This window comes from Lytechinus variegatus, chromosome 5 (assembly GCF_018143015.1).
Source record: "Lytechinus variegatus isolate NC3 chromosome 5, Lvar_3.0, whole genome shotgun sequence".
NCBI classification, from domain to species: domain Eukaryota; kingdom Metazoa; phylum Echinodermata; class Echinoidea; order Temnopleuroida; family Toxopneustidae; genus Lytechinus; species Lytechinus variegatus.
Window position 1 is genome coordinate 43587579 of NC_054744.1, and position 14692 is coordinate 43602270.

Below are 14692 nucleotides of genomic sequence, written 5' to 3' on the forward strand. Positions count from 1 at the left end.
TTTCTTGGATATGTTTGCATAATTTAAAATGGTAGTCCACTTTCCATGTAATGTAGATTCATGTAGGTTTCATAAGAGAAATGAAACTTGGCAAATGCATGGATGCAGGAGATGGAAGGATACAGACAGACAGACCGACAGACAGACCGACAAAGAGGGGAGGGTGGGAGTGTTCTGCAATTTTCACAATGATCTTTCTGTATGGGGACCAGTTTAATATTCAATATCATTTACATGTTTTATTTGGATGTAGGTTTGGTGAAATGCACTATTTTTTCACATGTTTGTATAAAAAGTATAGATCGATGTTTCTTCGTTACCTCTCAAATACGATTTATTACGTCTCAGTTGCGATTTATGACCTCAGTTGGTTGATTTTTGAGAAATAGTCATACGTTAACTGTATTTTTGTATAGTATCATGGGAAGGTAATATTATGAAGTGCGATGCCCGTCCTGTAAGTTGCATTAAAACGTATACGGGTTCCAATTATCCTAACTCGACCTTTACAGAACTAAAAATCACCTTTGCAACCAGTGTCTTTATATCATTCCTCAGCTACACAGGGTCATAAAAGATTTGTTATTATATATAAATATTAAATTAAGCTAAACTATGGATGGCCAAAATTACCATAACACGTCGAAAGACTCATGCCAATGGTTTTGTTTGGACTGGGCATATTAATATAGACGTTTGCGTGTTTTCGCATAATTGGAGCTGCTGGCATTTCATACATGGCTATAGTCGATTTTAATCGGCTGAAATTAATTAGATCGATTGGATGGTGTCATATAAAATGTATAAGGTGGAAAAAATGCCAGTACATCATATTGACTTGCACAAAGAACCCCAAACAAGCGAAATCCTTTCTCTCTTAAATTTCTCTCCCTGTTGTTGTAATGTACTCTTCACCATGTTCAGTCACTGTACACGCGTACCTTTCTAGATTGAAATCAATTTTTAAGCGTTTCGTAACCGTCCTAATCACGGAAGAACACGAGTGTCTCACAGTGTGGAACACAGTGTGAAATCGGCTCCACACTGTTAAATGTGTGCATTTCGACAGTTTGAATCACATATTGACATAGTCGGCATGTGACATACAGTCAGGAGGTGTCCACAGTGTGAAAATCTATTCACACTGCTCAATTTGAGCGTTTTAACATTGTGAATAATACACAGCAAAAACTGTGGTGTTAACCGGTGTACATAGAGGACCACACCAGTTATTTTACACCGGTGTTAAATTGGTGGTATTAGTTTTACACCTATAGGTGTTATAACACCTATGGTTGTTACATTTACACTCTTTGGTGTTATGTTCACTCTCTAGGGTGTTATTTTAACACCTCAGGGTGTGGTCCTCTATTAAAATCAATTGGTGTCAGTTTTAACACCACAGTTTTTACAGTGTATTATCATAGTCCACTATGTGAACACACTGATCACAATATATGGCACTCTTCTACATTTGGATGTTTACTAGACGAAATTTAAAATAGTTATTTATCAGCTTTTACTAGCTTTTACTTTTTAGATTTAATCTTCAATAAATTGAGCATAATTATCATAGTTGTTTATAATGCTAAAACAACTACTGTAAAGATCACAATTATATTATAGTAGATGGCGTTTTACTATGTACTGCCCCCCCCCCCCCCCCGATTCAATACAACAACGGAACAATATAAAGACGGTAAGAAATAATAGACTTAATCTGAAACTTTCTTGTCAATAGAATTTATTCAAATTCTTTTTATTCAACAAAAATAGTTCCAACACATGAACATGATATTGAATACCTATCGGATAAACAGTCATCTTATACTAGTATAACAATGTGTACATTCATAACAAGCGAAATGCGAAAGATATTTTCCATCACTATTCTGCCGTAAAGACAATGAATTTCAATATCAATCATACACAGAATGAACAAACCAACAGAATACTGTTACAGTATCACACACAATTTAAATGACATACATTCTTTTTCAAAAAATAAAATCATATTGATAAAAAAAACTATTAGTAGGCAACAAACCCATCACATAAATTCAACTCATTTATTGGTAATTAGTTTAACCCCGTTCAATGTGTTTATTTTCATTACGTTTAATGTCACCAAGAACAGTCATGACAGTATAACTACAATATTACCGCTGTTGATAATGGCCTACCAGCAACATATTCTTCTTGATAGGCTAGATAACATGGTTTTCTTATAACGTAGTTTAAAATATGGTTAAGATTCGGAATCGCCCTCTACTTTACATGAAGATGGAGTAGGCCTATAACATAAAAACGTGATAATTTGGGTAGTCGGTAACAAGATAGTGACTCATAATTCATTAAATTTCTTTTTCAGACCCAGTTTGATAAGTGGTCGTAATGCTTTGTCAAGCCTAATTACGGAACATTATCTTCCTAACTAATGTAATATTAAGCTAAGATGGCGCAATTCCAAAGCATCAGTACATCTTTACTTTGAGTTGAACGATGGAGTTTGGTTTAAGGAGTCCAAAGCGAGTGTTGGTGTTGTTTACCTTCAACTACCCTACAACACCCACTGTAGCAGGGGTCAACTCTGGCTTCGAGATTGGTTCATCAATACACTTGGTTGGTATGGTAACGGCATCATGGACCTGGAATATAAAAGTACAATCAAATGCATAAGCCGATAAGTGCCAATCAAACAAATCAAAATGTTGTACCCTTAAACCCACTCAAACACCACTAAAGACTTTCGATCAGACTATAGCTTTAAAAAAGTGTATGAAAATATGGTTGCAGCTATAATTTCAATGACATTTGACTATAACAAAGTTATTTACTGTTTGTAATATTTTGAAATATTCAGCGTATTGGTTGCATTTAGTTAATATTTATATATAGAATATGTAAAAATTGGGAAATATGGAAAATTATCAACCTTTACTTTCCATATGAAGCAAAGTTGTCTTCATATGATTTCAAAAAGATGGACTGTGCATATCATTAAAGTCTTGATCACAAGTGTAAAACATGATTTAATAATAACAAAGTCTGTTCGAATTTAAATAGTTATTTTAATCACTGACGCATTTAGCAGAACTCAGTTTGAAAACTACGTGGTTTTGTGAAGACAAAAGACAAGATTCTAGGTAAATGACAAGATTATATTAGTTTGCACTAAGATATCTTTATGTGGAAAAGAAATGGGTGCTACTCTAATGAGGTATCTATTAAGATTAGTTTTTAGAACGCATTGATAAAAAAATGCGTTCCATAAAGAGATTTGAAGTTGAGATCGTTTTAATCTATAGTTCATCCATGTCGGGTATTTGTATTAGATTTAGTTTTTCATTTTTATTTTATGGACTTATACAATCATTAATTTGAAGGGTGAAATAATTCATAAGGAGCCATCTTAATTTCTAAGAAAAATTGTAATCCTTTAAGTTTCAGTTTCTGCCATTTCATATGAATTTATAACATGAAGGAAAACGATTTGTGTCAAATAATGTTTCCATTTACTTATTCTATACAAAACAAAAAACGTGTTATCTGCAATACTGCCTTACATATCAATTACGGTAAATTTTACTCTATAAGGCTTTTCAAATCTTTAATTCATATTCCGTTTATTCAAATGTGTTAATTATTTGTGCAATGTACAGACAGATGTGACTAAAATGTAGTTTTATAAATAAATGTGAATTCTGACTTGGAGTTTCTGAAATGTTATGTTATTCCTTCACTCCGTTCACCGACAATCCGTTATATGAATTATTCATTTATTTTTTTAGATTTCACTTATGCGTTCTTTATTATTAAAAATAAGGTGGAGGGTAGTCCGGTTTAGTATATATGTATATGAAAAAAAACTTTGATATTACCCTGGCCGAACCCAAGTCACCCTTTTGTTATGTGCTGATAAATCATCTCTCACATATTCTATAATACGTCAATACATAATCATGACCAAGACAATCTGTACGTCATTACTTTACTCTGAATTGGGGAAATTGACCTTTTATGGAGAACATATAAATGTAGTGAATAAGAAACATATAAAATGTGTGTGCGTCAGAAGCATTAATTAGCTGGAAGAATAAGGAGTAATACTTTCTTAAGAAAGTTGGAGTTGGTAAGCATATGATTACCTGTTATACTTCCTGTAGAAGTATTATGTATTGATTATGTATTGATATATTATTGAATATGTAAGATATGTCTTATTATCTCATAACACTTTGCTACCATTATGCAAATAATATTATAATCTATGTAGGTGCATTTCCGGTCATACTAACATGACTAAGATGTTTATTCTTCCAGTGACTATCCCCCCCCTTCCCCAGACAAAAATATCAATGGGACAAGTATAATAGTACGATTATTTTATGAAAGGGGATTATAATTGAAAACTATTTTGAGGACATGTCCACTCAAGCAAAAAGTTTATTTGAATAAGAAAAAAAAATAAGCATAACACTGAAAATTTCATAAAAATCGGATGCAAATAAAAAATTATGACATTTTAAAGATTTGGTTGATTTCACAAAACAGTTATCTGCACATCCTGGTCAGGATGCCCATGAGGGAAAAGATGGCATCACCATTTTTTGTATTTTGTTTTATGAAATATGAACTATTTCATTTTTCTCCTCATTGTCATGACAGGTTTATTCCTCCCTGAACATGTGGTATTACCATCGTTATAACATTTCACTTGTCAGTTAAGTTGGTCCTTATGGTCAAATTGGTAAAAATTTACATATTGTATAATTCAAACAATAAAAAAAGAAATAGTGAGTGATGAACATCGACTCTCTCATTTGCATATCACGAGTTGTGCATATCTTAATCACGGTTTTGTGAAAAATAAGCGAAACTTTCAAAATGTCATAACTTTCTTGTTTTGCATGCGATTTCGATGAAATTTTCAGCATTATAACTTGTTTGGTTTCTCTCCGTTGATTCGAATCAACATTTTGCTGGGTGGACTTGACTAAAAAAAATCATGTATTGGTATTGGTCCTAACTTCACTTAAAGACCCAAACTGGGTCTACAAGTGAAATTCTCATTATGGGAGATAATTATAAGGCCTACATAGTACAAAAATATAGGCCTTGATCATATTCACCGCTTGACCATGCAGACAGCCGAGCATTTTGCTTTTGAAAACTTAACATGTTTTTACTTTTCACCGGCCTCAAGACCGTGACATCATGCTGTGTAGACTGAGACGTTGTGATTCCATAGGGTGATTGTTTTTTTTGCTTTTCAGATTATGAATTCACTTTTTGGGAGTCAATTTCAACGACATGACGTCACGGTCTTGAGGCCGGTGAAAAGCACATGGAAGCCAGTAGTCATGATAGTCGAATACCGTAATCTGAGTTTTTCTGCAATGCATGAACATGATGAAGCTTGCATTACTGTGTGGAGTAGTTAAAAAGCCTACAATCATGACAATTGGTATATAATTTGTCAATTTCATTTTTGGTTCCGGTCTGGTTCTTAAACAGTTTTTATCCAAGTAAGATACCTGTTTCTTTTCCTTGTTTTTGGCATCATCTTGATCTATCTCAGTCATGTTCCTGTAGGCGGATGGACGAGGCTCTGACACATCTTCAATGCTAAGCTTTGAAAGATCTGTCTCAGTATCACCCTCAGTATACTCCTCACTACATGAACTCTCATCATCCTCGGGCTAAAGATAGAGAGAGAAAGAGAAAAGAAAGGGGGAGGGGAAGGGGAAGAGAGAGATGAAGAGAAATTGGGGAATGAGGTGTGAAAGAGGAAGGTGAGATGGGAGAGTGAAGAGGGTGGCGGAGAAAGGTTTAGATATTCAGATTCCGATACAGATTCGCGTTTGACTCAAGCCACCAGGCAACTTGGGTATTTTGTTTTTATTTTACATTTCATAACAAATTCTTTAGTAAATATCACACAATGAGGCAAAGCAAAATATTCAATGAGTACACATGAAAAATCCAAAATAGTATATATCATTTGAAATATCAGCAATTTTTCATGTTTAACATTCTTTTTTTATTCCACCAAAAATGTTGATTCCATTTCTTTATTTAACGAAAATAGCAAATAATAGAATAAAAAAAAATCACGAAATAAATGATATTAAAGGTATCAGGTTAAGATTTGCTATTGTACAAGTTAAAATGCTTTAAAGGGCAAATGACAGGTTTTGTATTGTATACAAAAATGGCATACAAATGCACAATATACACGAAAGGGCCAAAACCAATTATGAAAGTTTCCGACAAATTTTGAATAATATGTATGGGGGAAGGCGGGGTAATTCACTTTTTGCATTTTGATTTGAGAATAGATATGACAAATAATCTTGTAGAAATAAGTACCTTGCCTTTAAACTTGATTCATGGGAAATATTTTTCACCTATGTATAACTTTCTACCCCCACACTGAAAGTCATTGTGACCTTTGAAAAAAAACGATGTCAAATGGCTCAAATTGCCCCATATGTGGGGTAAGTTCATGAAGACATGACTATAACTGTTTCATCGGAATGATGCAAATCTTTAAAATTTAATAATTTCGTTATTTTTAATCCGATTTTGATCGAATTTCAGCATTTTTGCTCTGTGAATTTTACTCTATTTATTGAAACACAAATATATTCAGCCCGGGGTATCCCTTTGAATAACAGCTCATCATGCCTATTATTCCTGCCAAGGAAAACCCACCATAAGTAGGCCTATTGTCATATTACTGGTTAACCCACCTTAAAATCCTTATCCTCTCCAGATTCGTATCCTTCTACAGCCTCCTCTAGCATTTTTACCATATCCTTTTTCTTCTCTTCGTCTTCTTGACCGTCATCCTCCTCTTCATCGTCATCCATCAGACTCGGTGATTCATCCAAATCCTCCCTCTTTCTCTTTTGTGGTGATGCAGAGGCTGGACGTAGAGGGCTCTTGTCGATTTTAGCTTCGTGTGAACATTGAAAATGGGCAGATGCTTTAGTAATGGTTTTATCCTAAATATATACTTTTCAAAACTTTTTTTAAAGGAGATGATTCCTCGATAATCACATCGCTACTCTGGTAATAAAATAACGTCAAGAAATCATGTTGTAATATCAAAATTTTGGGTCAGACTTTGTGGTGAACTGATAATATAAATCTCGTCTGTTTCAAATTGAAACAAATGCTCAGTGTGGCAAAGTCTACCTTACAAGGGGGATGAATATAATGGCCAGAAATATGTGCATCATGGTTTCGTGAAAGTAAACGAAACTTATTATCATAATCTTCGTAATTCACATCGAATTCTAATGAACAGGATTACTGAAACCATGGTAACAGTTGTTCTCAAATACATAAAATAAATTTGTGTGGCCTGTAAAGACGAAAAAATCCCTTTTACTTTGATTAATATTGATGGCTCGCCACAATGAGTCTACTTTTCGTTTTTATATGATTTTGTACTATTTGTTCTCCCATTTGTTCCTTCGATAATTGATGACATCCTGGCGTGCTGACTGAGCTAGCTATACTTAATTATTCTCCATTTTACTGTTTAATATGATAAAAGGATCTTCCAAACAATATTGGTCAAATATTTGGGGGTTTACTGTCTGATTAAATTCTACTTGCTTTCAGATGAAATCTCCGTTATGAATTTCTTTTGCTAACTTTCATTATAATTGTTTTATAAGAAAGATGTCAGCTCGTGACATTACCGGGGCAGTCATGGAGTAGGTATTTCAGAAACGTTTTAGACTGTTAAGGTTAAAAATGCCAATCACAATACTTACGATCACCAGAAACTTGTAGGTTGTTCTGCCAGAGAGAGATCCCGAAGATGGAGAGTATTTTCATAGGAATGTAAAATATCACTTTAAGAACTCGTACGAAGAATCCATCAGGTTTGAAGTTATGTTGAGGGGATAAAATGCGTCTGTCAGAGATGTCAAGAATGCCATCATCCATTCCACTTCCGCTGTCGTTCAGGGCTCCTGTAGCTTGTTCATCGACATCCTTTTCGTCATCATTGACGGATTGGTGCGAGTCATCTAGCTTCTCACCCATCGTAACAACGCAAGTGAATCGATTTTCAAGACCAGTTCGTTTTGAGTCTCTATTAACACAGCTTCCAATTACGGGGAAAAATCTGATCTCAAGTGGGCAGGCAGATCAGAAGTAGTCCTTTTAGGCTGTAGCCAGAGTAGGTAATCGACTGCTCAGTATTGCACGCAGTGAAACGAATGTCGACTGTGTTCCCTAGGTCAAATTTGTTTGAATGGAATTGGCGCCAAATTTCTATTCCACTGCGTTGATCAGAGCATTGACAATTGTTATTCAAAGCATGCAATCAGCGGGTCCTTGAATAGGTTAGGGTTGTACGAAAAAGAAAAGGTTAACGAGCCGATTTGAAGAACGTACTGGAATAAAAGATCAACTAATTGAGGATTTCTTGAAAACACATTAGGAGAAAGAAGCTACAGACGCTATGGGACCATCCATGATGGGACTCACCCCCTATAATAAATTGTGTACCCCCTTCTGCTATCAACATTTCCTAAGTGTATGAAGGAAAATGTCGCCTTGGAAAATTTTAATATTTTCCACTAAATTCATTTTATTCCTGATTTTATTTCCTCTGGTATCCTGGTGATCTTTCTAGGTGTCATTCTTTTTTCGCAAGCATCGCATGGAGCATGACCCAACAGATCCGTTGCCAGGGGGCTCCAAAATACTGAAAATGTGCAAAAAATTGAGCGCCTATCATCCAATTTCTAACTGAGGCTTTTGTTTTTGGGGGATAATCTGAGATCGTTCGGACTGTGTGCTGGGTTTGAAATTTTGAATAAGGGCTATAAAAATATTGCCCCCCCCCCAAAAAAAAAAACAACAACAACAACTGAAGTCATTCGATAAGAATAAAGATATTCCATATTTTACGCAGTGCATATTGTAATGGTTAAATACTTCCGTCTCCCATCTGCATTATTCTTCTGTCCCTCTGCTCTCTTCTGTTTCTTCATCTTTCTCTTTTATTACTTAAAAATAATAGGTGCGTTTGCCCCTGTCCCTCCCCTATGACGCCGCTCTTTAGTTTAATTGATAGTTGGGGGTATTCTAGCTCTTTCTATCATGTCTATCAATGGATGCAGTTCTTCCATTCAATTTGCTTGCCTACCTTTTATATTATGTTTATATCCAAGAATACCGAGTGATTACGTAATCTACAGCAACGTTTGTTTGAAAATATTTGTAAAATTTGTAAAATTCGGTCAAGTTCAGAAAGGGATCCAGAGAGGGTGGGATGGGGGTAGTTAGATCTAGTTATCCAGTAACCACTGACTGCTTCCTATGTTTGATTTACTTCTTCCATTTCTCCATTCCATTCGTCCTCTTTTAAACATCCTCGAAAATTAATTTATCTCCACTGCTCGCTGTTACTAGAAGTGATGGGTGTTTCATAAAGCTGTTCGTAAGTTAAGAGCGACTTTAAGAACGACTGGTGATCCTCTCTTGCGGTAAATGGTATATTCACTGGTGATGGTTTAGCGCCTAGGAAAGGTTCACCAGTCGTTCTGAAAGTCCCTCTTATCTTACGAACAGCTTTATGAAACGGCCCCCTGTTCATTATTAACATGGTTTACAAACGAGATAAACGTAATAAACATGTTGAAGGCTTATTGTGATGGAATCAATCCAATCAAATAGATTTGATTGCAAATAGCACATTACAATATGGAATCTGATATAGAATCTAAGAGAGGATTAAATAGTCACAGATTCATCTCCGGTATGGGATGAAATTAAAAAATACAGTTTCAGTGCATTAGCGTTTGCATATAGGTAATGGTAACAATAAACATTGGTGGATCTATTAGGGGGCGGTCACTCCTCGGAGAAAAATAGGCCCATTCATTTTCGCTCATAAAAACATCACACATGTAAGTGTAAAAAATCATTTTTATGCCGTCTCCCTTATGTCAAGGGGGGGGCGGAGTAATGAATTGTTTTATCATCAAAATCAACTTCGATACATATTGGTTTTAGTCAGTGTTTGAAAAGAAAAAGTAAAGCTCTTTTGCACCCTATTCCCGAAGAAACCCTGGATCCACCACTAATATCGATGGATAGTCCTTTTAACATTTAAGAATGATTATCGAGTCTTCCAGCAGGCCTTGCAACTCTGTTTACACTGTGGGCATATTTTGTCATCATGCATAGCTTTTATGGTGTTGATTTCCTTTATAAATGTATTTGTTGGTCCAAAGGTGGAAGGGTAGAATGTACATTGCAAAGATCATTCCTGGTCCGTGCATGTGCGTATATTCTTCACTACTGTACAGATAATTGGACTCCATGGGAATCGGTTTTAGTAGTCACTATGAGCAGGTGCCTGCTATAGAGAGCTGGCCGCTAACACAGGTTTGACTCTATAATGTTTTCCTTAACTTTATTTAATCTACTGCTTTGCATGTCTAGTACATGCTCTAACATGATTGCCGGGTATTTTGTGAGGTATTTGCTATTTCTTTTGAGTTTCTTCCGAAGAACCGTATATTTCTTATACATTTTATTATGATTTTAATACCAAAATACTAGGACATTTAATTACAATCTTTTGTAACCTTTTCACTCTGCATCTGAAGATTACCATTCATGAATGCCTGTGGATAATCCATGTATCTTTCGTGTGTTTTAAATGTGTATACCTATTTCTTTCAGAAAGTTGGTTCAGATTGACACTCGTGTGTGTCATGTTGCATTTTTCTTTTCCTTTCTTTTCTTTTCTTTTCTTTTCTTTTCAAATGCACAAACAATTACATGTTATGCTTCATGCAAATTATTATTTCGATGATTGTGGATTCATAGATCCTGATGCAAGCCTTCGTTCACCACTTATGGTGTATATTCATTGTGTGTGAGGTGTGTTTGGGTGGGTGTGTGTGTGAGAGAGTGTGCGTATGTGTGTTGTGTGTGGAGGTGCCGTGGCCGAGTGGTTTAAGGCGCCTGGCTATACATGAAAAAGTCCGGGTTCGATCCCCGGCCGCGGCACCTATGCCTGAGGGCAAGGCATTTAAACTACAATGCTCTCTTATCCACTCATTCAATGAACAAGGTTATGATATAACCTTGTTCTCTATGTGTGGCAAAGTAAGAGTGACAATGTTTGGCTTATTTTCTCTTTTCTATGGACAAATGCTTGATTTTCTTAAACTTTCAGTTTTCATTACATCTATTCATCATATAACTTGGCTCTTATGTAAATTTGATTCAGTAAATAATTTTTTTCTTAATTGAAAATAGAGATTGAAAAATGAAAATTTTCTTGCCATATTACTTTCCACCAATAGAGGGCGTACACTAAAATATGCCCAAAATTCAAGTTTTTGAGCGCTCTGGTGAATACAATAATTATTCCCAAGTTACTAATGAAAAATACATTGCAACTGTGTGGAAATGAGTAATTTTGGTCACAAAAGTGATATTTTAATGAATTTTAAAGTGTGTGCTATGTACAGCATTAATTGGCATACCATAATCCTACCTGTAGAGTGAACAAGTGCTTTTATCCTGCTTTCGTTAAAATAAATGGAAATGATATATGCATTATTGGTAACTAGGTATGGACTTGTTAAAAAAAGTGTTTGCTTTAGTGTGATTTCGATGAATATACAGAGAGGTTGCTGATTTCAGAAAAAATATTGAACTGTAATGGTCATAGCGCCCCCATCCAGGGGTCGGCAATTCTTATATATAGCACCGTATGTATAGTCATGATAGTTGTTGTAGTTACTGCGATCGCCATAGACACTCGGCTTGGATTATATCAAACGTCAAGTCTGGTTAATCAAAGTCTAACGAAACAAAATGGCAAACCCCGCCCTTTTTGTGGGGACCGTGGGCTGACCAAAATCACTTCCTCCTATTTTTGTATTTTCGATATTTTCGGAGGGGGAGGGGGTGCAGCTCCTTCCTAATGAGGGTTAATGTACGTGAACAAATGGAATGAATTATTCAACAAATAGTCAGTACTTCAGTGCATGGTAATGCAGGCCATGCAGTCTATTTCTCAAATAATCAATTGTTACAAAATCCACATCAAGAAAGTGAGAGCCGAGAAGGGGAGGGGGGGGGGGGGTAGGGGGAAAGAGGAGCTCCGGGAGGGGGGTCCTTTTATGTAACGTCTTTGGATTAAAAATTACTTATTCATTATTTTTCTTTGTTCGTTTGTTTGTTTGTTTTTGTTCTTTACTGTTGTTCTCCATTAATCAAAACTGTTAATGTACGGATGGACTTCCATTTCAAGTGCTTATAAATTCAGCTTCATTCCTGCTAGTATCAAACAAATCCTTATCTTAAATTGAGCAATGGTAAGAGCACATAAATCTAGGACTGTGTAAGAGCGTCACATAACAAAGGAAAGGTAGAAGTCATTAACACATGAAATGGTCTCTTCCGGTTTCGTATGTTTTATAATGTTTTTTTTTCATAATAGACATAAGACTTCAAAGACTAACTAACTGGGTCTTCCCCTTCCCCTACATAGATTTCTTCATCATTAGTCATTTCATTTTTCATTTCTGGACAAGGCCCAAATTTCCAAACTTGTTAGTCTTAAAAATAAACCATGTAACGTAACGAAATACATGTATACGACCCAAATAATCTATTGACTATAACCCGCCTTTTAAAGTATGATAATACAAGTTTGTTTCAGCGTCTTCATGTCTTCAAAACCGTGCATAAACGGAGCAGGTTATCAGCTCATTATTATAGTTTTTTCATTATAATATTTTCAAGCCTCAAGAAAAAATTAATTAATTAATAAGTAAATCAATATATAAAAAGTTAAGTAAATAAATGAATACATGAATACATAAATAAATGAATGAATAAATAAGTAAATGAATAAATAAATAAGTAGATAAATTAATAAATAAAAATAACCAATGAAATAAGAAATGAATAAGAAATATTCATGACAAGAAAAACAAGGAGAGAAAAAGAAATGAAAGGAAAAAATGGTGAAATATCTAGTTGTTTTCTGGATATTATTTTGCCACAAAACTAGATAATCTTAAATAAAATCAACCTTTGTGGAGCAGTCACGATCGTGGTGCAGCGATTCTCAATCTCGCCTTGTAATGAAAGGGTCGGGTGAGTGTTCGAATCCCTCTGGCAAACCATCGATCTACACTTTGCCACTCTCCCCAGGTGTTATATAATAATAATACTAATGATATAGGTATATTTACCCAGGATAGCCACTTCAGTCTCGAAAACTGTTCTACCAGTGGGCCCTGCTATCATTAAATTGTATTAAATGGGTATGCGGAAGCCAAGGACATGTAGTATGCCTGGCAACTGAGTTTGGAAGTTCTTTCAGGAAAGTTCCCTCTGGGGTGTAGAAAGCAATTGTCATTGGCCGTGTAGTATCTAAAAGACGTCGAAATATTATGATGATTTTGTAACTTCTAACTCGCTTTCGCTTTTTTACGAAATCCCCCACCCCATGCATGCATACGCCATCTGGGTGACTGCTAATAATGGACTTATAGAACATGGTCTGAAGATCAAAGACTATAATCCTTTCAAGTCTGATCTGGTTTGGCTGTCGACTCATCAGCCCCCACCGGATCATGACAAATTTGAGGTAGCCAAAGCTTTGGTTTTAGTTTAGCTCTATATCTACAATCCTTGGCTTAACATGCATTGCCAATCCAACATGGACTTACCCAGCGAACTCAGAATAACATCATCACGTCATTGTTAGTTATTTGCTGTAACGTCTCTTTATTTTCTGTCCGATTTCAATATGATGGCGTCATCAGTGAAGGTGAAGAGTTTGAAAGTTTGAAAAGTTTGCAGTTGGCCAGAGATAAAGAAACTTATGAGAAGGAATGGTTGTATTTCAACAGAGAACGACACTAATTGACGCGTCAGCATATTCATCAGTGAGGGGAAGATGGGTAGACGTTATCGTTTACTAGGACAATAAAGGAAAGTGTACTGAGAAAAACAATCATAGATTTCATGAATTCTAAGGCATCTTCAAAAACAGTACATAAAAAAGCCGGATCACTTATAAACGTCTACTAAACATCTGTGCTTGATCTAATGTCTTATCGTGATCATTGACCTCGATCATGGAATCAATTAAGAAGATAGGCACGTCGCCATCGAACTCTGGAACATCGAAGAGTAATCGTACTTTCAGTTTACCAAATCAAGAGGAACACCTATCTACAAGGTGGTATACACGAGCTCAGAGCCTTACTGATTCATCTTCTCCATGTTCTATTGGTCAAGTCAAGGTTTGTCATCATTAAAAATATAATAAAACATTAAAAAATAATTGACTTAAGTATCTGTTGCAGTCGTCATACGTATGTAATTGATCACAGTGAACACAATAGCGCATTTCATTCCAAATGCAAAGGAGAACGGTTAATTTTAACATATCAGACTTGGAGAATGCTCTTAGCATAATTAACCGCATTATAATTATCAAGATTATAGTGCAGGAAGAGAGATTTAAGAATACAACAATAATTTATGTGATTTGTTAATAGAATTTTCATTAAAAGGCATTCAAAGTCAATAACCCATTGCGTTATTGAAATAGATTCTCCGAATTACAGAAATCTAAAGGAACTGTGCTTAATGAAACTCTAAATCTAAGGTTTTATTTAAA

General features: G+C 35.3%; 2 protein-coding genes across 3 annotated transcripts in view; one reads left to right on the plus strand and one right to left on the minus strand.

Moving 5' to 3' along the window:
* Nucleotides 1-2468: 2468 nt before the first annotated feature.
* LOC121416237 (nucleolin-like) lies at nt 2469-8226 on the minus strand. Its single transcript, XM_041609743.1, has 4 exons — nt 7791-8226; nt 6756-6961; nt 5538-5702; nt 2469-2648 (listed from the first exon to the last, which is right to left on the minus strand). The coding sequence occupies exons 1-4, from the start codon at nt 8062-8064 to the stop codon at nt 2556-2558; spliced, it is 738 nt and encodes a 245-aa protein (XP_041465677.1). The 5' UTR covers nt 8065-8226; the 3' UTR covers nt 2469-2555.
* Nucleotides 8227-10193: 1967 nt separating this feature from the next.
* LOC121416238 (transient receptor potential cation channel subfamily M member 3-like) overlaps nt 10194-14692 on the plus strand; it is a 30123-nt gene continuing 25624 nt past the window's right edge. The window contains exon 1 of one of the 2 annotated variants that reach the window (XM_041609745.1): nt 10194-10419. In XM_041609745.1, coding sequence (XP_041465679.1) covers nt 10354-10419 — 66 coding nt within the window. In that variant the 5' untranslated portion in view covers nt 10194-10353. Of the gene's footprint in view, nt 10420-13632; nt 14313-14692 lie in introns of those variants that run through there. The other variant, XM_041609744.1, reaches the window with a different exon arrangement.